A 22,668-nucleotide genomic window follows, 5' to 3' on the forward strand; every position below is an offset into this window, starting at 1 on the left:
TCAAATAATTATCTGTGTTAGATCTGTTCAAGCTAGGAACATGATATGAAACATTTGTCATAAATAACATCTATAAGCCTTCTTGCGACAAAGATGTTGTAGACTGTCATGGTTACCTCTTTAGCGTTGCGCGACTTTGTAACAATATAGGTATATGGTGAAAAGGAACTATTAGAAGGGGAAATAGCCACAGTAAGGAGCCTCTATATACTGGACAGTACTGATTGGTGCTGATCTATATGCGTATTTGCCACGTATGTATTATGATTCATAAAACTGGGTGGATTATAATCTGATTTTACTTTTCAGTGTTAAAATTCTATTAAAATTATAATATGTGAGTTTTGAGTTATCCGTCCTTTCTTTGTATTTTTGGAAAAGTCGATAAAACTGATAATAATTTCATAGAAATAGTCCATATGTTGAACAAAATATAACGTAAGAAATATGATCATGTTTAAATTCAGCGTTACGTGATAGGTTACTTGCTTGACTCTTCCTAAACAAGCATGTACTGTGTGTTTGTCATGTGTAAACATTTTCAAATGTAGATAACAATATTATTTTTACATTGCTTGTTAAGTTAATTTTTATGTTACCGGTTCGTAGCGTAAAATGGGACAATTTCATGACCATTCGATGAAAATGCGAATAGTGTACGATGAAAAAAGCGAAAATGGATTAATCCTTGGTGACAAGTATCTCCCTCAGGAATTATTGGCGGAAATTTTCTGCTATGTTGATTATAAGTCTTTATTAAATTGTCATCTAGTATGTAAACGTTGGAAAATTTTGATTCAAGATTATGTCTGGCGCAAAAAAGCAGAAATATCGCTTGGCCAATTACTTTTGCCACATAAAGATATTACTTGGCATATATATTATTGTGTATGTGTAAGAAGAAATCTTTTAAAAAATAATTCTGGACAAGATGGGGTACATAAGTATTGGAAGATTGTTAGTGAAGGGGGTAATCATTGGAAAGTGGAGAATCCTCCAGTGGGAGTTCCACTTTTACCAAGCAACGAACCTGTTTTTGAAGGAAGGCAATGCTGCTTTGTCACTTCCTATCATCGTTGTGCTAAAATACAAATAATTGATCTACAAGATCAAGGACTGACATTAAATGTTTTAGACAATTTACAACCTCCAATAGTGGTAATATAAAGTTTGAATTTTTGAAAGGTTGTGTGCGTTTAATAGGATGTTTATATAAGAAAGAGTCTTCAAATAATGATTTATATTTGCATAGGTAAGTGAATGGTACAGTTGTCGATGGGATTGTCCAGCTATTTATGAGTGTTTTGTCCAATTGTTAAATGCAGATAATGACGTATTAGATTCCTTTCAATTTCGTGATAGTATTGAAGGAGAAAGACAAAATCAGTGGCATCATGTATGTTTTCTATATTTATATAGAAATAATTATAAATTTAGAAAAATATTGTACTATAGAATTAATAAAACTCCGTTATAAATAGGTATCGCACGAGTTTACAAATTATGGACAAGGACTTAGGAAAATTTCATTTTATCATGGAGGTTCGGATCAATTATTTTGGCTAGGACATTATGGGAGTAAAATGGCAGGTGCCTGTGTTTATGTAAAACTTCCCACTGTAAAGGACTCTAACAATGAGGGAATGACAGATTATTGCACCGATGATGAAGGAGACTCTCAAACCAACCAAAACAGTTTATAGCTTTAATTCACATAAAGGTTTTATTTGTAAGAAAATATTTAAGAAAGTTTATTGACTAAATCCATCTAAAGAATTGATCAATAATATTTATTGAAAATATCTACTTAATTGTATAAATTTGTTACTTCAAAAAGCAGAAGAATGATTACACTTTATATATATTTGTTTTATTAATCAAAACTTTTAAATTAATTCTAGTTTTTTTTATTACAGTAGTAAAATGTTTAAATTAAGATTCATGCCTTGTATTTATTTATTTAAATTTCAACATTTTAAAATGTCAGGTGGAGCCCTCAAACTTTATTTGCACCTCAGGCTCCTCAAATGTACAATCCACAACTGTAATGAGGAAAGAAATGTTACACCGAATATAAAATAATAAGCCTTTAATATAAGGGAGTTATTATAAGAAATTGAATTAGATTTCTCCAAAAATTCATTAGAAGTATGAACAATAATTAGAATTCAGGTTATACCTAAATACTTAATATGTAACAATTATAATTATGTAGAAACATTGTACATTGTTACTGAAATTATAAATTGCACTAAATATTTAACTAAATATTTGTTAAATTGTAAATAAAAACTAAAATATAGTGTAAATTACAAGCACGAGTGAGGCATGGTAATTGTGTAATAAGTAAAATTTTGTATAAATTTATGTCTGAAATATAAATAAGTTATTATGTTTTATATATGTTGCATAGTTATAAAAAGAATACCTAATGTGTATTGTGATAAAACATGCGTATTGTTCTAAAAAGGCATAATTTAAATATTATTAGGAATGACTTGAAAGTGAATGAAACAAAAAATGATAAATTAAGTGAAACTTGATCTTAATATGTATCATAAATGAAGTTTAAATATACTATTTGAGTTAAGCTTTCTAGTTCAAAATTACGGTAATATTATTTGTAACTCTTTATATGAAGATTTTTATAATTACCCAATAATTCAATACTTTGATTTTATCATTTAAATTCTATTGTATAATAATTAATATATAATATCAATACGTATACAAAAATTATCTAGATACTTACAATATATAAAGTAGAATATAAAAAAAGTCTTTTAAAAATGTTAAAATGGATTTCAAAATGTTAAAAAAAAATTGATTAAATGTGACTGAATAAACAGTTCAAACTTTGGTGAGAAAAGGATTTCAAAATTTATGTTAACGAATGCAATGAGTGTAATTTGAATGCTACTTCAATTAAATTTTGTGGCGCAGAATCTTGATAACACACGTATAACTCCTTTGGATGAGGAGTTGTATATAATTGTCCAACAACCCAGTATGTAATGTTTTCCCATTCAAATAGCACACCATGTTCTTTAACAGCAATTAAACTCTTATTAATTACAGTTTTGTCCATATCTGAATTCAACATTTTTTTAAATCTTACTGTATTATGCAATAGTCTGTGTATAATATGAACACATTTGTTAAAATTAATCAAAATTTTACGATCCTTTGTTGAATTTTCGAATGGCTTTGAAGATAAAAGAATCCCTTCGACCATATCTAAATGTACATAGTGATATAAATAATTCTTATTCCCTGTTGTCAATATTTTTGGTGACAAATATTCCACTTGATTTAATAGATTTTCTCGTATATTAGATATATCCATGCTTAACATTCGACAGTCATTCTGTAATGATTTTATACAAATATATATTTATATAAATTGCATACATCACAAAATATAGAGTAAAATAAATATGTTTTTACCTTATATATATCAATGTCAGAATCACTATCATCAGAATACCTTGATCCACTAGCAATTTTCTCTCTTGTTGCTCTTCTTCCTAATATGGGCATTGTTTCATCACTTATTTCACTAATTCCACCTGTTCCTTGACTTAATGAATCTTCTGATGTGTGCAAAGAATATACTATAAAAAACGTTATTGTATTATTGTTTATAATAGAGTAAAATAGAAATTAATAATTTTATTTACCAGATCCTAAGACCATAGGACTTTCTTCTATATTACGCTTTTTTAAAATAGAAGGTATTTCTTGAGATCTTCTACTGGTAGTTATAATATGAGATGACTTTGTAGGTGAACTTTGTACATCATTTGATTTTATAAGGCCCAGAAAGTTTTCTGTAATACTGGATGATGGTTTTACAGATGCATGATCTTCATAAGATATTACTTCTGGTCTTGTATTAGATGCAATCCATTTAGCTGCCAATGTTGTTACTCCTATTTTTTGTATATGTTTTAGAGTTTCTTGAGCTTCTTCCACATAAAATATATCTGGACCAGTAGTTTCACTACACCTATGATAATAAAAATAGTAAAGATTTTAAAAATATGATTAAAAGGAAAAAGTATATTTGAGAGAAAATGTGATTTTTACTTTGCAGTACACCCGCCAGATTCTAAGAGGACAGCTAATAAATCATATCCATATCCAACAACAAGTAAAAACCACTTTCCATTGGGAACCAATGGTTGAGTGCTTCTACTATTTTCTATATTTCCACGATTATATAAAGAAGGATAAACTTTTTTCCAAATAACAAGACTTTTTACAGGTTCATTAGTTATCAAATTGAAAAGACAATTTTGTCGGAGATAAGAATTTATCTCAATCAAATCATCATGAGTTAAGTGAGATCCAAGAAGATAATGTTTGTGATAGATACAGCTGCCTACAATTGTATACAGCCTTTGACAGTCCATAGGATCTTCATTCTAAAAAAGTAAAATTGTTTCATATTATTTGACTTCTTTCCTTAATTTAATGTACAATACATACCCAATCCCTGTAATCCATGGCTTCCATTTCACTTAAAGCTGCATCAATTTGAATTTGCGCATCTCTTGATAACTCTATGAAATTTGCAACTGAAAAGGTACTTCTAAATTTGTAACTTTCCATATTTTCAAAGTCATTATGAATTTCTATACAACGATTAGTTAATCCTACATTATTCACATAACTCTTTATATCTAGTAATCGCTGAATGATTAAAATGAAAAAATGATCTAAAGTCAAATGGTTTTCCTGTGGCGTGAAACATTTTGTTAATGATTGGTATGTGAATTCTAGAGTTCTAACTATATCAGCTGATAAACTAACTGTTTCTTCAAGACTACAACTGAAAATATTGAACGCAACTTAATATAAATATATACATATTGTCTATTGTCAATCATTATTATGTCATACAAATATTAGATAATTATTGCTCACCATTTTTTTGGTAAGGCTATTAAAAGCAATTCTTCATCACGAGATGTATACACAATGTGAATTTCCTCTTCTGCTATCTGTACAGTAGTACTATAAAAGTTGTACTATAAAATGCGATTGAGCATATATTATAAAAATTATATTGACAAGTGATACAATATTCAATAATACCTAGTAGGTTGTAAACCTGCTATTCCTTGCAATAAGTGATTAAGAGTTATAAAAGCTCCTCTTGCTGTGCACAAAATAGAGTGAGCATTTTTATTTTCCGATCGCGGAAGTGTATAAAGAACACCTTGTAATTCTGGTCCCATTTCTGAAAGTTCTGTAGTTTGTAGATATAATACACCAAGTGGATAATTTAATATTGACTGCATTAGGTCTTTGCTTTCTTCCTTATTCATTAATCTCTGTACTAATATAGATTGCTAATGAGGAAAATAATAAATTATATTCACCTGTAAAATGTTTTAATTGTACTAAATTATATAAAGTTTTGTTACCTTAGGACAATTTAATCCAGGCAATTTTGCTGTAACATCAATACCTGCAACTCTTTGTAATTCTAATGTTATCTGAATAAAAAATAAAAATTAACTATAATTTTATAATTTTATAATTTTACATTATAATTTAAATTCTTACATTTGTTGAAACAGTTATTTCAGATAATATGTGATCCAAATTTTGGTATGTAACATCATTTGAATTTATACTTCGCAACCAATCTCCAATTTTAATGTTTTTATTTTTCATTGCTTCTCCATCTGGAATAAATCCAGCAACCATAACACGTGTTTTATCTGAAAAGACTCCTGCAGTAATTCCAAAATATGCTTCACATAATGTAGCTCTCCTTCCCAATTTATGTCTTCTATCTGGATCAACCCATAATGTAACTTCTCGAATTTCACCTGCCTAAAATGTTCACATATTTTTATTTGAAATATGTATTATTATCAAAAAAACTTACATAATTTCTATAAAGCATTTACTTGAAAATCCCTGAATGTCACTTCTTTAATTGTACTCCCTTCTTTTCCTGAATTTACTATATTGTTTGATACAGTATTGGGATTACTTTTTTTATTTCTTGTGCTCCAACGTTTGCTTTCTTTGCGCCTTATAAGTCGCATAATTTTTCCAGCTCTTGTACTACGACGTCTTGTCAACTCTGGTTGAGTATTGTGTTGTGTTTCATTAAATGAACATTGATCATCAGTTATACTTTCTGCTGCCGATTCTATATAAAATAACTCTCCAGTAGGACTAATTTCTGATTCCCATTCTGCTGTAGAACTGTAATAATGTAAAATATTGGAAACTATACAAGAATATATTCAATTAAAAATTTGTATAAAAATTATATAAATTTCAAGCACCTATCTGTATCTGAATAATATGAACCAGTACTTGATCCACTGTCACTTGCCCACCAGTCATGTTCATTATCATCTTTTATATTGTCTACAGAACAAATTTGATCATTATATTTACACTGTAATTTTAGTAATACATTTTTAGAACTTGCTTCATCCATGTCTTTTCAATGTGATTGCAAAAATTTGTATAATACTTTATTTCAAATATTTGAAAACTTATTTCAGATTATTACTACTTGTGACATAAACATTTATTTCGTTTTACTCTTCCTTGAAAAGGTTGGGTCAAGAAAATGTTACCTGAAGACTTGAATGCATGAATAAAAGGGGTGGGGGCTTGAAATACCTTTCACCTTGGTATAGCACATAGGACTTAGGTACAGTGATAGACAATAGATTTAAAATACAAGTATTGAATTTGATGAACATTTTTTTATTAAAATTAAAATGTGTTTATTTTTATAAAATATTTTTATTACAGTAAAAATGAATTCAAACTTAAATATTTTCTAACTTATTTCATTTATACGTACAATTATTGTTATGAAAATAGTATTTAAACTAAATATGCGAGTCCTCTCAAAAATAACTCGATACTACCAGGTACCAAGTGTGTCGAATTTATTTTAAATACTTTCATAAAGGATTAATGATGCAGTACCACATTATAAACTCTTATCTCTTAAAATGTAGGTCACTCTGTTTTGCATTTACAAGTAAACACGAAAGTTTATTTCATCTATTAATATAAACATATTATCGGATCGATTGTTTAAGTCTAGAAGGAATGGATTTCATTTCGCTCGTCTCCTTTTTTTTGTGTGGATCAGGCAAGAAACATTTCCACAACCTTAAAGTCTCATCAGCTCCTGCGCTAAGTACTGTAGTACCGTCCGGAGACATTGCTAAATGCAAAACACGACTAGAATGACCTGTAAGTTCTGCGACCTTTGTCATTGCTGGGTACTTCCAAATTGTTAATTGATTTTGCGCATATCCATGACCAGATACAATCTCTTTATACGTTGTAGACCAAAGCAAAGAACACACTTGTGATTTGGTATCAACAGTATTTAAACAGGCACCTGTGTAAATATTTGAAAAGAATAGATGTTTAAATTAAATTCATATTTTTTAGTTTACATATACAATCATTTTTCTGTTTACCTGTATTGCAATTCCAAAATCGAATTGTTCTATCAGCAGTACCACCACCACTTGCAAGAATATTAGTTTGCCAAGGGCACCATGCAAGTGCTTTTACAGCAGCTTGATGTTGATTTAACGAATAAATTGGTTGAGTGTGTGTATTATTCTGCCCTGCAATTGCCGGCCATATTTGAAGCATGTTATCGTTACCGCCACTTGCTAAATACTTTCCATCAGGTGACCATTTTAAACCACATACTTCTTGGGCATGTGCATTTATTGTCGATATCAAGTGGTCTCTTTGTCTAACATCATGGTGTACTATTTGTCCTGCTCTAAAAATAAAAGCAAAATCCACATACTGAAATTTTTTTATCAGTATAAAATTTATATTTATTATGAAAATTTGTACCTGCATCCACTTGTTAAAATATGCGAATTCCAAGAAAGAGATCCCACTCTAGCTGAATGACCATTCATTACACGTACTCTTTTTGTTTGACTACAATCCCACAATTCTGTATTTCCTGTTGTGGTGCCTACAGCTAAATATGGGCCTTCTTGAATCCATGCAACAGAGCAAATATAATCATTGCCCTCTAATTCAAATAATTGTTCTATTGTTCCAGATGCAGCATTCCATAAATATACATTAGCACCTAATGCTACAGCTAAAATATTACCCTCTGACCAATCAATCAGGTTCAAATCTGAAATATACATGCAATTGTTATTGATATTTGATGACAGTAAATATTAAAATCTTTTTGGTGTTCACAATATAAACTCTTCCAATTAATGTTTTAAACACCTGGATTGAGACTACCCTTCCTAATTTATTTCAGTGCATTCTCATTCTCATGATAAAATTCCAATACTAGAAAAATATTGGAATACTTTTCCAAGAGGGTATAGTTTATTCAGAGAATCCTTAAACTTTATTAACTATGAGTACATATTAAACATTCAAAAATTCTTACAATAGTCATCAATAATTTCTGGAGCATCCAATATCCTATCAGGAGTTTGTGGAATGTATCTTGTACACACTTTTACACTCGCTGGAGTTTTACTTTGACTATATACAACTCGTAATGGATTCTGATAACCTTCTGGTGGGGCTGGTGCTTTGTTTTGATAAGACAAAACTCTCATGTTATTAATATCACCACCATGTAAATTTTCTCCTATAAGACGTTGCATTTCTTTCTTAGACGGACTTGCATTGTCCACTTTCTCTTCATCTTTCTCTGCATTTACTTGTTGTTGAATCTAAAGATTATAGTAACTCTATACCTAATACTTTGATACATCAATGTAACAATTGGATACTATGAAAAATATATACCTTATAATAACCAAGATCAAAATTGGTTGTTGATCTTGAGGGTATAAATCTATCACCACCACTGGGTGTTTTAGCAGGTGTAGATGAAGCACGACCTAATTAAATAGTATTTAAAAAATCATACAGAATTATCATAATTTAAAAATAGTTTACCCTAAATTATAGATATTGTAAATTATAAAAATAGTATCATACTTGGTGATTTCCTAGAACCTTTAGAAGGTGTTTTTTTAGTTCGAGTATCATTTTTTTTGGTTGGTGTTCTTCCTGTACTGGCAACTGCAAACGATCCATTTGTAACTTTTCGTGACGAATTAACGCTAAGATTGACACTGTATAGACAAACAAATAAAACGGTTAAAAGTGTTTTGATAAAAATAAAATAATAAAATAATAAAATAGTACCTGGAATTTGATGTTTCTAAACATTTCTTCTGCCATCTTGGAAGCGGTCCTTTAATAGCTTCATCCATACGAGTTAAACTATTTATCTCTTTCATGTATTTTAAATGAGACATGATCAAAATATGTAATTTAAGGATTAACAATAATGATCTGAGTTGAAAAATATAGAGTAAATTAAACTAAACTCAAAAGAGAAATAAAATAAGAAAACTTTGTGGTATTATTGCATTTGAAACAATTAAATTGATTTACTTTTATTCTAATTCAGTTAAACGACAAACTTAATTTTGAAAAATAAGATAGAGTATCAAAGTACGAAATTATGTAAAAATATTATAATTTTTCACTCAGAAACATAAAAGTCTTTGTTCACAAAACTCAACTTGCTTGAAACGAACCGAATACTCGGCATTTAAAAAGTCCGTTAAAATTTAAAGGTCTTCGTGTGTTAATTTCCCTCCAGAGGTCGTCATAAGAATAAAGGCGTATTTTCAAATTCAATGAAATATATACAGTATTAAGATAGATCAAATAGATACATATTCAAGCCAATTAATAAATGTCGATCCTTTCACTTAATATTGCATGTAACTTAATAATAATTCTTTTCTGTTTTATATTTCAAGTTGACACTATTATGTAAGAGTTAAATGTATATACGTAATAATGATTACATTCTCCTGGAAATTTAAATATCTAAGAATGGATTAAAATAACACAGAAGGGATTTCGATTTGTTTATATACATGTATTCTGACATTAATATGTTGATTGAAAATCTTATATACAAAATGTTATAAGGTTTATGCATTTTAAACATAACATATACTTCTAGAATTTTGTTATAAATATACTTCAAAGTCCTACTTTGTACATCATACTTAGGAAAGTCTTGTAATTCAACATTTTTATATTAAAAAGCTACGTTTTTATGTTACTTATATCATATATCTTATTTTCTAAACAATACTGTAAAATACAGTAGTCTATGAGGTATTGTAAATATTTCAAAGGAGCAAAAATAGGTGTCATATTTACGTGCCTTTAAGTAGATTCAATTTCATCGAATAAGGCATTCTTCAATTTTTCCTCAAATAAGAAACTTTGCTGTTTATGTATCTTTAAATAATCTTCAACCTTTTTTGAGGTATAATGTACTTCCATTACTTGTCTTTGACTACTTTTACAAAATTCTTCTAACGATTCTTGTTCGATGTCATTCTCTTGAAATTTATGTAGTTTTTGTCTTTTTGCAATTGGTTCGCTAATATCTGTTTCTCTCTCGTTTTCCTTTTCATTTTCTTGCATATTACATTCTTTCAGTACAATTTTATATTCAGTTAACAGGTTAGATTTGAACCACCATGGTAGAGTTCGAAAATGTTTTATATGATTCTTATTATAGATCACTTTCATATCTTTGTCGAAAAGATATAACTTTTTCTTAACAATATATAATAGGATATCGATAAAGTTTGATACAGTTGAAATACCAGATGTGAAATATAAGTGGCTTAATATACTATGGGACACTTCATTACTGTAAGTATTAATTAATGCTTCTTGACAGTAATTTGTTATACTTTGACAAAGTGTGCTACTATTATTTATTGGCCATGGATATCTAAAATAAACAGAAATAAATTTAAATAAATTGACATAAATACACACACATAATTTTTATTAATAATAAATATAAATTGAAAGTAGTGCATACAAAGAATATTTTGCATTACTTACTTCCATTGAGGTAATTTAAAACTAGACATCAATTTTTGTAATTTTTCCTTGTAATCATCTTTCTTCCAAGCATCATCAAAATACTCATAAGTACATGGCATCATATATTGATTTTTGATAAACTTTTTAAATTCTGGAGCAAAGTTTGTATACATGAAAGATTCTGGATCTAATATTATATCTGTTAAATGATCGACTGCTTCGTTATGTAAATTAATTATGAAGTTGGGCTCCTTTAAAGCATATGATAATTTTTCATTGAAGGGTGAATCATCCAATATCCTGTAAAAACATCAAGATATTATGAATGTTACATAAGTAAACTTTTGATAAGAAAAAATCTATGTAAACAAAATAAAATGCCATTAATTATAATACCTCAACCATAATTCTTCTGTTAAACAAGTATCATAAATGTTTTGCAAGTAATCCATCTCTAATGGATTTTGAGGTGATTTGTTTATGGATAACCAAAGTATTGCACTTTGTGTCAAATTTAAAATTGTTTTCTCAGTTAAATCTTTTTCATGCATAATTGTGTATGTTGACAAATATCCTGCTTTCAATAATTTTTCCAAGTTAGGAACAATCACTTTATCTTGAGTTTCAAAGTTTATATCACCTAAGGCAATAAATACAAGAGGTATAGGCATAAGTCTATCTCTTGACAATATAGTTTTTGTTAAACGTTTTATAATAGATTTAGTTTCTTCAGAAGCAGCTACTATAAATAGAAGACCATCTGATCCTATTAAATTATGATCACTAATCAGACCTTCAAAGTGTCTAATGCAAATATGTAGAGTTTCAACTTCAGCTAATTGGTATAATTTAGGAGATTTTATAATAGGCTCTGCAGTATAATCTTCAGGACAAAGATACTGATTCATTATTTTTTTCTGATGCCATAAAACTGGTTTATTATGTAAATCTGGCCAGGAAATAATTAGTTTCCAATAATAATTTGAATGCATATTTATATGCAAAGATTTCAGATTTTCTTTAATGCCCATATGAATTATAACTTCAATTGGTACTAAAGAATCAATATAAGATTTAGTAATTTCTTGTTCATTTTGTCTTTTACACATATTTTGAATAACTAAATCTTGTTCTTTGGAGTACAATAACTTTGCACATTGTTCACTTGAGTGTTTTTGCAACCATACTGGTGTATTATCTAATGCTTTTCTCTGGTGCTTTTTTTTCAATGCATTATATTTCCATATATTGAAATATTTTATAATTGTTCTATTTTTTATTCTCTTTAACATTTCATGCAGTTTTTGTGTATTAATAATTTCTTCTTGCAAAGTACTATTACATATTTCATGAGTAACTGTATTTAAAATTTGATTACTAACATCTTCGCATAATATGTTACAATTATTTATTCTATTAATTTCCTCTTGTACTATATCAGAACAATAGTCTTGTACAATTTCTGTCTGTAAAGTATTCAAAACTTGTTTTGCTGTTTCATTAATACATTGCATTCTTTTAGCACATTCTTGTTCTTTCAATTTTAATTTTTCAGTTTTTACTTCTTCTGAAATTTCAGTTTGTGCTTGTTCTGTGCGAGTAAAAATATTCTGCGTCTCTTTCATATTATTATTACTTGTAGTAGTTGTAGTATTTGTAACATTAGATGAATTTGAAACAGTTTGCGCATTTGAGTATGTATTAGAAAATATTGTGGAGGGTGTGAAACTTCTTGTAAATATATTTCCTTGTGCAACTCCAGAAAATATACTTTTGTTTGTAGCTGTTGCAAATGGTGAAACAACATCATTGTACCCTGGTGATTCAAAGGGCTTAGAGAATATATTAGGAGTATTTGAAGTTGTTGATGTAGCATTGAGTGGACTATAAGAAGTAGAAGATTCACTGGTTTTATTTTCATTTGATACTTTGTCTTGTTGTTTCGATGTTAAATGAAATATATTTGCATTCTTCTCTTTGTCTTTTAATTTTAACAATGCATATACATCTGGTTGAGATTTATCAATTTGTGTTTGAGATTTAGAGGTAAGAGACACATTAATATCAGATTTCATAGGTGCAAAGACATTTACATTAAGTTCAGTATCTGATACTGATTTACATGAGGTAGTATGTTCAGCAGTAACTGCAGTTTCAATTTTATTTTGACCTTTATCAGAAATTTTTATGGGAATCTTAGTTTGCACTGAGTCTTCATCTATGTACTCATATGGGTCACTTGATTTATTGACAACATTTTTACTTTGATCTTCAGCATTAACAGAATCAGGCATTAAATAACCATGCAAATTGAAACTGTTATGTGGCTTATGGTATTTGTAAGTTCTTTCTGGCATCTTTCCTGCAGCTATACATTCTCCAATAGATAATTGTTGCATAATTCTTTTAGACTCTATTACATTACAGGCTCTATTTTGTTTTATATTTAATAGAGGCATGGTGAAATTTTGTCGGTTTAATAGTATGTGTAGTTCATCCTTTGAAACATTTAAACCTATTTGTTCACAAAAGTAAATAGCTTCATTTTCATCTTCAAAACCTAAAATATCTATTAGTTCATACAATGGATATGCTGTCGATGTTGTTCTGCAATAAGCTTTTACCATTACTGATAATGCTTTTAATCTTACTTGATTAAAATATCTAAGTAAGATGCATGCATTTAAATATGTGGTTTTACGAACAAGTTTAAAAAATTTATAATAATTATTTGATTCAAGAACAGAATATACTTCTAATGCAAATAAAACTTCTGGTGATTTTTGTATACTTTTTGGTAGTCTTTGTAAATCCCACATAAAATTGCTATTGTTCAAATTTAATAAAATAATATATGCCCAAAATTCAGGTTCATTCTTACAGTTAATTTTGTTTACTCTTAAATCATGGTACATATATTTCAATGATTGTAAAGACTTTGTTAAATTATCAGAATTAATTTTTTTGTCAAAAACAGATGGATCCGCAGCACAAAGCCTTTCAGAACATACTATGTGAAATCGAGCACACTGTTCAACTAGCTCAACGCTATCAGTGCAACATAATTCTTGTTGTGTTATATCTTTTCGAATTCCTCTTGTTCTATCCCATAAGAAATGATACCATTCCCCCAAATTTGTTCCCTGTTGATCACAAAGATTTGCTATTTCATGAAGTAAGTAACTCATAGTCATTTTTAAAGATTTCACTGGTCTCAACTCATGTGCCATTGGTTCTTCTTGATCTGCTGAAGATCTAGAGTACTGTTTGACTGCTATTGAATGATTTATTTTATATTCATTGCCTTCAAGTTGTTCATATAATGCTAATTGTCTTTTTGATTCACGCATTAATCGTTCTTTCTCAGGACACATATCAGGACATGTGCCGATCATTATTCTAGCTGCTGCTAATGTGTGTGACTTAACTTGCCTCATTCGCATGAGTCGATCTCTTGCTTCTAATACTTTATATTTATCTTCAGAGGTATATGCAGGTTGATGAATTATATTTTGTAGTTCCTCAAAGGTAGCATTAGGTAACAGATCTGATATTTGACTATCTGACTTAAGTTTTTCCGATTTAGCAGATGCTTTCTCTATTCTAGTTGCAGACTTGGACATATTGTTTGATCGTAATACTTTACTTCTTTTAAATAAAGTCCCATCAAAATTGTCTCTATAATCACTGTGTAAGTTGTACTCCAAATTCATCATAGCATTTAACTCTGATTTAATTTCATCATCAGGTGATTTCAAAAAATTTGATACAATGTTTTTTGGCAAATCTTTTTTCTTTATAGGAGATTTTGGTAATACGCATAATTTTGTCCACTCTACATTAAATTTCTTTCCTGAATATTCACCACTTTTATTATAAGCTACATTTGCTTCTTCTTTGGTAGCATAAGTCACAGTAATTATTTGTTTCTTAGGACTAATAATTATTTTCAAAAGATTTCCAAACAGCAGAAAATATTCCCTTGCTGCCATTTTTGTAAGTAACGATTGAGGTACATTTGTACATGTTATGGAATTTTCTGGATTAATTTTAGTAAGTTGTGATCTGGAATTCTTCTTTAATTGCTCAAACATTGTAGTATCTTTAAGTGCTTGGGCAAATACATTAACTGCTGATTTATACGAGTGTCTTGATATTTTAGGCTTATATTGTTTACTACAAATACTTGACTGATAAGTGGGTACATCTTGAGCGCTTGGTTGAGACACTGCTGTTGGCGTAACAAAAGTATATACATTCTTTTTAGTAACGAATGTATCGAATACCTCTTCCGAACTAACCTCAGAATTAATAGGTTTAGGAGGGTTAAGTATGTTCGGTTCAGAAAATATAAATCCTTTTGAAGTCATAGTATCCATTGAAATTGCATCTGTTTGTGTATTTTCTTTAGATTCCATTGTTTACTTCCTTTTTCTGTAGTTCCACTAAGAAAAACGTCATACTGTATATTTCCACCTACTGACACCTAGCTTACACTTCTTCTACTATAAGTACGGTTATGGTTAGAGTTGTAGCTGTTTATTGGAAGTCAATTCTATCCATAAGTTGCCCCCACTTTGTGTCCGTTGCATGGCGAAGAACGCTGCGGCTACCTGCTACAACGTTATATATTGCATTTCATACAACACAATGCGATATGTAGAAAGAGGCAAACGCACAAGAGGTGCTATCCATGAACAGCAGTGTTATATGTATATACGTCTAAATAAACTATCAAAAGATGTGAAAAGATGATCAAACAATCAGAAGCAAGTATACGAACAAATTCTTAAATATAAAATTGTTCTGCGTTTGTCATTTAAATATGTAAAGTATTTCAAAAATATAGTAATGCTAAATAAAAAAATATTAATAAAAATTCAGAAAAAATTGCATAAGAAATTAAATTTAATTTAAATTTAAAAACAATAATGCTAATGTACGGAAAATGTAGGGATGTTTCATTGGATAGAGTGCGCTGTTTTCAGATTATTGGAAATATTGCCTAGTCTTCGCCAAATAAAGTCCGGGTGAAAATCGTCACGACGTAATTGTGCTATAAACGTATAACATCGTCTGCATCCTAGCCTGAGGCTTTTATGCAACATTGGTGAACATCCTACGATCTTCCTTGTCCTAGACATCGAGTTCATACGTCGTTATAAGTTTAATATTGCAAAGGCAACCAACATGGCAGTATATACGAAACCTTCTGCTTCTATGGCGGATAATGATGTTAGTATACACAAAAAATAAATGTTTCAATGATATTTTTCAAAAACAGTAATGTTAAATAATAGAAACAAATTGAAAGATGTACGCAATGTAACAAATATTTGAATGTATAATATAACCGGAAGGGCCTACGACGCAACCGATCGGCCATCGCTGATTCTCGATTGACCAAGTTTGAATCTTGTAACGGTCACGCAGGTAAGTGCAAGCGTTCTTGAACATAGTACGAACCAGTACGGACTGTACCGTCTTGTGCGGTGTCCTAATTGTCAATTCATATCTATTAAATGTCCGGTAGAAACGTAATCGTGCGTTAGTAAATGGATCCAGTTTACCTTTGCTACACCTACTCTAACCTTCTATGTGTTTATATATTTCTTATGATCTCTGATTGTGCTAATTAAATTGTGTCCTTTGTTGTTCGGTTGCACTGATGACAGGCTTGCTCTGTTGGTATTCTCAATACCAGATAATTAGTACAAATCAATAATGGAGGATACAAACGACATAATAGTGTGCTCAACAGAATTCATAAAAGGTAAAGGGAGTCCAAGAATGTGTAAAATTTAGTCATGAACTTTATTTCATGTTAGCTATATTTCAATTTATTTTTAAAAGCATGCATATGCCATCTTTTTTCTTTTAGATCGATTATATTTTGTAACATTGAGGACAATGATAAAGCCAAAGAGTCCAAACATCCATTATTTCAGTATCGATGACGAATTAGTTTATCAAAATTTTTATCATGATTTTGGTCCATTGAATCTTGCCAAGTTATATCATTATTGCCAGAAAGTTAATAAAAAATTGAAGGCAATAACGTTAAGAAAAAAGAAAATTGTACATTATACAACTATGGATCTTAAGAAGAGAATCAATGCTGCTTTTCTTATAGGAAGCTATGCTGTAAGATTCTATATTTATGCTATTCAATATAATGTATACCATAATTTGAAATATTGATAATGTTAATGACAATGTATTTTCTAGATAATATATTGTAAACATACAGCAGAAGAAGCATACTACTGTTTAACCAATACTCCTAATTGTCCATCATTTACTGTGTTTCGTGATGCTTCTGTTGATGTGATGCCATTCAATACGATATCCTTGAGTGCATGTCTGAGTGCTATATATAAGTGCCACAAACTTGGATTTTTTAATTTTGAAGATTTTTGTGTCAAAGAATATGAATATTTTGAAAGAGTAGAAAATGGAGATTTAAATTGGATTGTTCCTGGTAAATTTCTTGCATTTTGTGGGCCGTGTGCTGAATCTAAAATAGAAAATGGTAAGCATCTCTATCGAAGTTCTGGATTAAATTGTGATTAATCATTTTATTTTATTATTTTTCTCTACAGGGTATCCACTTCACGCACCAGGAACATATTTTACATATTTTCGACGCAACAATGTAACTACAATCATACGTCTCAACAAAAAAATATATGATGCTTCAAGTTTCACGAATGCAGGATTTGATCATAAAGATCTATTTTTTCTTGATGGTTCAACTCCAACAGAATCAATTACACTCCAATTTCTTAAAATAGCAGAGACTGCACCAGGTGCTGTTGCGGTACATTGTAAAGCAGGACTTGGCAGAACAGGTTCTTTAATAAGTTCTTTTATCATGAAACATTATCATTTAACAGCTCATGAAGCAATTGCATGGCTAAGAATATGTAGACCAGGTTCGGTAATTGGACATCAACAAAAATGGTTAGAAAAGTATGTACTTGTGTTAAATATTTTTTCTTTAACTTATTGCTAAAAAGAACGTTTAAAAGTGTCATATCAAGCAATTTATAATTCAAATATCAATATAATATTTGTTACTCATAAATTTTGTTTTTTAGTAATGAGCCATATTTTCACTCTTTCGTGAAAGAGCCACTACGATCAAAATATGGAATTCCAGTGCACAAACATGGAATATATTCTGTAATTGGTAGACCTAAGACAGCATTTTTTTCTAATCTAAAAGATTCTCACCTAATACAAGATAACGTTTCTGGAATAATACATAGAGTAGATGGAATTACATTAGACGACCATACACTTGGTGCCAGTACCAGTGCAACTAAATATAAGAATTTGAGTCAAGGTGATAAATTAAATATAATTAAAGCCAAAAGACGAGGTTTGCCAACAAATCACACGCTTAATACAACTATTGGATGGTAAGTGCCATATTAGTATATTTTAACTTATTGTCAGAAAGTGGATTTATTAATCGATATATATTTCACTTTTAGTCCTTACTTAAGACTAACAGAGAGAGAAATAAGATTACGAGCAAGAAGTCAGAAGAACAGAATCAATACATTAGCAGGAAATGAAAAGGAAGATCCCACAAAGAGTGTTGTATTGCCTAGATCAACAGCTACAAGTATTGCTAAAAGGTCGGTAAATTGGTATATATTATATAACTGTTATGTGTATTTATTATTTTTCTTAATAGTTCATTCTCCTATTATTTTCATGCTTTTTTTTTTTAATATTTTAATTTTTTATTGAATTATAATAACATTCTTTTAATTCAGCTTTATAACTGTACTAAATTTAGTTCGTGTTCTGCATGTTGGATATTGTGAAAGTAAATACAGAATCACTGTTTTTACTAAATATTATAGAAACAACAACAACACAACTACCACTTCTTCCATTACTTCAATATCTGTATCGAAACCAGTGACAAGGGCCAGTATAAGAACCTCCTGCATCACAGAGACTCGTACTACAAATGCGTCTGCAAATTATTCAGCCATGCAACTACAACAAGGCATGAATATGATACTCAGGTCTGCAGATCGAGTAAATCGCGATCATTCTTTAAGACAGTAAGTCTCAATAACTGTTACCATCCAAATTTTGCTAAGTAACAGTTATATAGTTTTCTTTATAAAAATTTCATAACTTCTGCATTTTTTCCTATTATAGCTTTGTTTCATGTTGTGTCTAAAATAAGCTCCTTTCGTGCATTGTATTACATGTATAATTCAGCTTCTATCCTTTTATTAGAATAATGAATTTCAAAAAACATAAATAGCTGTCCAATTTCTCAATATGTAATATATTAAATTATATACAAGGATGCAAAGCTATGCCAGAAGCTCCCACATTCCTGGTCTATAACATTAATATGCATGCAGCATGCACTAAGAAGAAATTTTCATTGAAGGCATGTAATAGTAATTCTTAAAATGATATTAGGCCTGGACAAATAACAATGGAATGAGATCATTTATTTATGACTTTTTGTACGTAATAGTACCCAAATTAATTAGTTCAGTATGTATTATTTAGAAAATTAGATATGATCTAAAAATATAAAAATGGAACATCTTTTTATTAGATTGGATTACTGTCCAGGCCTCTAAACTGTATAAGCTACGTTTAGAGCTTAGGGATCAAATAGCTCCTGAGGTGGCTAACAAACTGCTCCCATTTATTTCTGTGACTTGCAGTGCGCGCACGACCAAAAGTTATAAAACTGCATTTATCAGATGACTAACCGATATTCTCAGCGCCGTAACTCGAGCATTTCATCAACGCCGAAGAGCTCATCGCTTAAATTCAACCATTCAGTAAAACCATCTCACTGATCTTCAATCTTCAACTTGAGCAACTATTGCCCAAGTTTTTTTTATCATAATCAACGAAGATTAAATAGATCTGCAATCGTCGTCATAGCTTTTTCAAGGTAGTTACTTTATTTTCATATGTATCTTGGGTATAAGTTTCTCACAATTACATGCATTCTGCACAGATTTTACAAATTCTTCCATGTTCTGCGATATGTTGAACATTCGCAAGAGGAAACAGCATGGTTTTCGTTAGTTTCCTTTTTTACGATTTCTTTCTGCTGGTCAGAAAAACGTATACAAATATTTTCGAACGACGAAATTTGATATATTAATTTTTATTTTCATTCTCTTTGCTTTTGACAGAAAGTTAATAGAAACTTACAATCCCAATATGCATTTTTACTTATATGTGTGTGATTAACATAACTTATTTGTCTTATACGAGATGTAATATCTATACACAAACATTACTCTTGCTCATACATCTATTCAATTATAAAAGAGTGTTTGTATTATATAGATTTTTAAATTCTAAGTTGAAACAGCAATTTATGGTGAATATAGATTTTACAAATAGACATAACTTTATATAAATTTATTATTGTGCTAATCATATTACATACATAACATTCATTAATCAGAAATTGCAATCGTAATGTAATAAAAATGAATTTGACATAAGTATTATACAATATGAAGCTGCATTATTATATGTAGCACCTTTAACTGTGTTTTCAGATTTTTTGTTCATTAATGTAAGTGTGTAAGATGTTATATTTTTTACTGTATTTAAATTTACTATCTTACAATAACTTTGATACAAAACATATAAAAAAATGTAATTAAAGGAGACAATTATAATGATTGCAAAAGTTTTATCTTCTTACAATCTCTATTTATATTGAATTTTATATAAAATGTTTAGCTAAATTTTATCAGCACAATCTGTTGTTGGTTCTATCAATGATACATACATTTGCCAGAATTTATTAATAATTTATAAAGAAAATTAATAAAAACAATTTTTGTTCAATTTTAATAACTGTAAGAAGAAAACATGAAATAAGATGCACAAGTGGTGATTACTAATCAGTCTAATCATTTTAATATTATTTTCATTTAGCAAGAATATTGGTGAAAGTAATTCAGAATATAAATTATTTACATTTTTTTATATAATCTGGAGATACAGTTAAAAACATTAATAGCAATCAGTAGCCTTGTATACAGTGTAAATAAATAAGTTTATTATTCAAAAAGTTGTTAAGCATAGTTATAAAGATAAGATTATAAGCTGTTACAAGTGTTTATATACTTTTACGCCATACTTTTTTAGAAAGAAGTACTATCACCTGAGGTGAACTGTAACAGCTTTTATAAAGCAATGAATTGTATAGCCGGATTTGTACAGTTTGAGAGCATTTCTTATTTGTAATAGTTTCTTCATTATTTAAAATAATTTGTTCACCCATTTCTTCCACTCATTAATCACTTTAATATATAATTTTATTCTACAATTAAAACTTACCAAATTATATAATGTACATATTGAACTGTTTGGTATGGCAAAGTTACTTTATAAAAATATGCTTAAAATGTACTGTGAAAACATTAAAGAATTTCCAATTTTTTAACTATTTAAGAGGCATTGCATAAACTTTATAATAATGTTGATAGTAAAAGAGCAGTCATTGGAATGCATTCAAACGATGATATGCGAGAGTGTACAGTATGAATCATGTACAATTATTGTTTTATGAACTTTTTTTAATGTAAAATATCTAGTTAAAATTATGGTTACATAGTAAATATGTAATACGCGGACGAATGTAATATTTTTGTTAATATAATCTGTTGTAATTCATAGATGGCTTTACCGTGGAAAATAAATTGAATAGAGGAAATAAGAATATTGATCTTAAAGAATTTTGTAAGGAACAGTAGAATTGGCAAAAATAAATTACCTGGGCTATAGCTTGCTTCTTAAACAAGAAGATCCTATTTTTAAATTTTTGAATAACAATATACAACATTTAATATAGTTGAATTTTTTTGAATATGCCGTTTATATATGCACAAACAAAATATGTAAATTTTGTTTAAACAATGCTATGGTAGACACTTGAATTTTGTCAGTTTTTTCGATACAACATACTTTTCACGATAAATTCATTTGTAGATTAAAGTGGATTACCCAATACTTGTATGCGTGTGCGTGTGCGTGTGCGTGTACACACACATACACACATACATATTCTTGTAATTATATAAGATCAATTCGTAAAATGATGAATATTTTAACAAATTAATGCATTTTTTAAAAAGTGTCATTAATATATAAGAATGAAGATATTTTAATAATGTAAAATAATGTATTGTATATTAGGTCCTAAAGTTTAAGACTATGGAGAAAGTACATGTTTTAATTGAAAGGAATTTGTAATCATGAAATAAATTGTAAATTGGCTGTTTTGAAAAAATCCGATTTATGATTAAACATTGTGAATTTTATGTGTAAAATTCTTTGTGCATAATCTGTAATTACATAGTTGAACTCAATATAGAATTATGTACATGTCACATTGAAGATTGAATACTGTTAAATAACATAGCACAGATATTAATAACTAGACTCATAACACGTGTTAGAGAAATTTTATATTTATATAGTTAGATATATTTAAAAAGTAATTTCAGTTGAATTTCATCTAGTTTATAAACAACATTGAGTACAAATCTGCAATGTTTCGAGTTTTGCCTTAAATATGCAATTATTAAATCATAGAAAGATTTTTTCGTATATCTTACAAACAAAAATATGAGTGACTAATTTTGAAATGTTTTACTTTTTGTATTTCTAATTTAATGTAGAAGATATGCTACATTATGTTGTAACATTACA

General features: G+C 29.0%; 5 protein-coding genes across 19 annotated transcripts; 2 read left to right on the forward strand and 3 right to left on the reverse strand.

Moving 5' to 3' along the window:
* Positions 1–191: 191 nt before the first annotated feature.
* On the forward strand, positions 192–2,372 carry LOC143152240 (F-box only protein 6). 5 transcript variants are annotated; one of them, XM_076322126.1, is made up of 5 exons: positions 192–254; positions 610–1,158; positions 1,253–1,396; positions 1,482–1,729; positions 1,917–2,371. In XM_076322126.1, exons 1-4 carry the CDS (start codon positions 240–242, stop codon positions 1,701–1,703), a joined length of 930 nt encoding a protein of 309 aa, XP_076178241.1. In that variant the 5' UTR covers positions 192–239; the 3' UTR covers positions 1,704–1,729; positions 1,917–2,371. The 5 variants fall into 5 exon arrangements, with proteins under 5 accessions (XP_076178241.1, XP_076178242.1, XP_076178238.1 ...); XM_076322127.1 differs by having other exon boundaries at positions 1,988–2,370; XM_076322123.1 differs by having other exon boundaries at positions 1,482–2,372.
* Positions 2,373–2,811: 439 nt separating this feature from the next.
* In (inturned planar cell polarity protein) lies at positions 2,812–6,552 on the reverse strand. The gene is made up of 11 exons (XM_076322122.1): positions 6,312–6,552; positions 5,925–6,228; positions 5,575–5,847; positions 5,433–5,504; positions 5,101–5,357; positions 4,930–5,019; positions 4,492–4,834; positions 4,090–4,427; positions 3,681–4,009; positions 3,448–3,614; positions 2,812–3,367 (listed from the first exon to the last, which is right to left on the reverse strand). Exons 1-11 carry the CDS (start codon positions 6,467–6,469, stop codon positions 2,882–2,884), a joined length of 2,817 nt encoding a protein of 938 aa, XP_076178237.1. The 5' UTR covers positions 6,470–6,552; the 3' UTR covers positions 2,812–2,881.
* A 237-nt stretch (positions 6,553–6,789) lies between these two features.
* On the reverse strand, positions 6,790–9,367 carry Fzy (cell division cycle 20 protein fzy). The gene is made up of 7 exons (XM_076321758.1): positions 9,214–9,367; positions 9,004–9,140; positions 8,809–8,903; positions 8,441–8,732; positions 7,873–8,170; positions 7,479–7,795; positions 6,790–7,396 (listed from the first exon to the last, which is right to left on the reverse strand). The coding sequence occupies exons 1-7, from the start codon at positions 9,324–9,326 to the stop codon at positions 7,068–7,070; spliced, it is 1,581 nt and encodes a 526-aa protein (XP_076177873.1). The 5' UTR covers positions 9,327–9,367; the 3' UTR covers positions 6,790–7,067.
* A 604-nt stretch (positions 9,368–9,971) lies between these two features.
* Positions 9,972–15,531, reverse strand: Xmas (RRM_XMAS2 and SAC3_GANP domain-containing protein xmas). The gene is made up of 4 exons (XM_076321672.1): positions 15,451–15,531; positions 11,332–15,380; positions 10,954–11,235; positions 9,972–10,837 (listed from the first exon to the last, which is right to left on the reverse strand). The coding sequence occupies exons 2-4, from the start codon at positions 15,351–15,353 to the stop codon at positions 10,258–10,260; spliced, it is 4,884 nt and encodes a 1,627-aa protein (XP_076177787.1). The 5' UTR covers positions 15,354–15,380; positions 15,451–15,531; the 3' UTR covers positions 9,972–10,257.
* Positions 15,489–22,378, forward strand: Cdc14 (cell division cycle protein 14). Of its 11 annotated transcripts, none has more exons than XR_012993475.1 (11): positions 15,490–15,704; positions 15,924–16,368; positions 16,611–16,708; positions 16,817–17,079; positions 17,164–17,467; positions 17,538–17,907; positions 18,036–18,359; positions 18,435–18,581; positions 18,813–19,019; positions 19,201–19,439; positions 19,535–20,347. XR_012993475.1 is itself a non-coding variant. In XM_076321675.1 (11 exons), exons 4-11 carry the CDS (start codon positions 16,660–16,662, stop codon positions 19,687–19,689), a joined length of 1,707 nt encoding a protein of 568 aa, XP_076177790.1. In that variant the 5' UTR covers positions 15,490–15,704; positions 15,924–16,170; positions 16,236–16,368; positions 16,611–16,659; the 3' UTR covers positions 19,690–20,346. The 11 variants fall into 11 exon arrangements, 10 of the variants coding, with proteins under 10 accessions (XP_076177798.1, XP_076177793.1, XP_076177790.1 ...); XM_076321675.1 differs by lacking the exon at positions 19,201–19,439 and having other exon boundaries at positions 15,924–16,170; positions 16,236–16,368; positions 19,647–20,346; XM_076321677.1 differs by lacking the exon at positions 19,201–19,439 and having other exon boundaries at positions 15,924–16,170; positions 16,296–16,368; positions 19,647–20,346.
* Positions 22,379–22,668: the final 290 nt, after the last annotated feature.

This window comes from Ptiloglossa arizonensis, chromosome 10, assembly GCF_051014685.1.
Source record: "Ptiloglossa arizonensis isolate GNS036 chromosome 10, iyPtiAriz1_principal, whole genome shotgun sequence".
Classification (NCBI taxonomy): domain Eukaryota; kingdom Metazoa; phylum Arthropoda; class Insecta; order Hymenoptera; family Colletidae; genus Ptiloglossa; species Ptiloglossa arizonensis.

Excerpts from the sequence above, each read along its gene's own strand:
- In (XM_076322122.1), bottom strand. The coding sequence starts at position 6,469 with ATGGATGAAGCAAGTTCTAAAAATGTATTACTAAAATTACAGTGTAAA. Across the intron at positions 4,010-4,089 it reads TCTGGCGGGTGTACTGCAAA|GTGTAGTGAAACTACTGGTC; the intron begins GTAAAAATCACA and ends TTATTATCATAG. Across the intron at positions 3,615-3,680 it reads TCCTATGGTCTTAGGATCTG|TATATTCTTTGCACACATCA; the intron begins GTAAATAAAATT and ends CGTTTTTTATAG.
- LOC143152240 (XM_076322123.1), top strand. Across the intron at positions 1,159-1,252 it reads ATTTACAACCTCCAATAGTG|GTAAGTGAATGGTACAGTTG; the intron begins GTAATATAAAGT and ends ATATTTGCATAG. Across the intron at positions 1,397-1,481 it reads GACAAAATCAGTGGCATCAT|GTATCGCACGAGTTTACAAA; the intron begins GTATGTTTTCTA and ends CGTTATAAATAG.
- Cdc14 (XM_076321678.1), top strand. The coding sequence starts at position 16,660 with ATGGAGGATACAAACGACATAATAGTGTGCTCAACAGAATTCATAAAA. Across the intron at positions 17,080-17,163 it reads TTCTTATAGGAAGCTATGCT|ATAATATATTGTAAACATAC; the intron begins GTAAGATTCTAT and ends TGTATTTTCTAG. Across the intron at positions 19,020-19,646 it reads CGCGATCATTCTTTAAGACA|TGCGCGCACGACCAAAAGTT; the intron begins GTAAGTCTCAAT and ends TGTGACTTGCAG.
- Fzy (XM_076321758.1), bottom strand. The coding sequence starts at position 9,326 with ATGTCTCATTTAAAATACATGAAAGAGATAAATAGTTTAACTCGTATG. Across the intron at positions 8,171-8,440 it reads AGAAATTATTGATGACTATT|ATTTGAACCTGATTGATTGG; the intron begins GTAAGAATTTTT and ends TGTATATTTCAG. Across the intron at positions 7,397-7,478 it reads ATTTTGGAATTGCAATACAG|GTGCCTGTTTAAATACTGTT; the intron begins GTAAACAGAAAA and ends ATATTTACACAG.
- Xmas (XM_076321672.1), bottom strand. The coding sequence starts at position 15,353 with ATGGAATCTAAAGAAAATACACAAACAGATGCAATTTCAATGGATACT. Across the intron at positions 11,236-11,331 it reads ACAGAAGAATTATGGTTGAG|GATATTGGATGATTCACCCT; the intron begins GTATTATAATTA and ends ATGTTTTTACAG. Across the intron at positions 10,838-10,953 it reads TTTAAATTACCTCAATGGAA|ATATCCATGGCCAATAAATA; the intron begins GTAAGTAATGCA and ends TGTTTATTTTAG.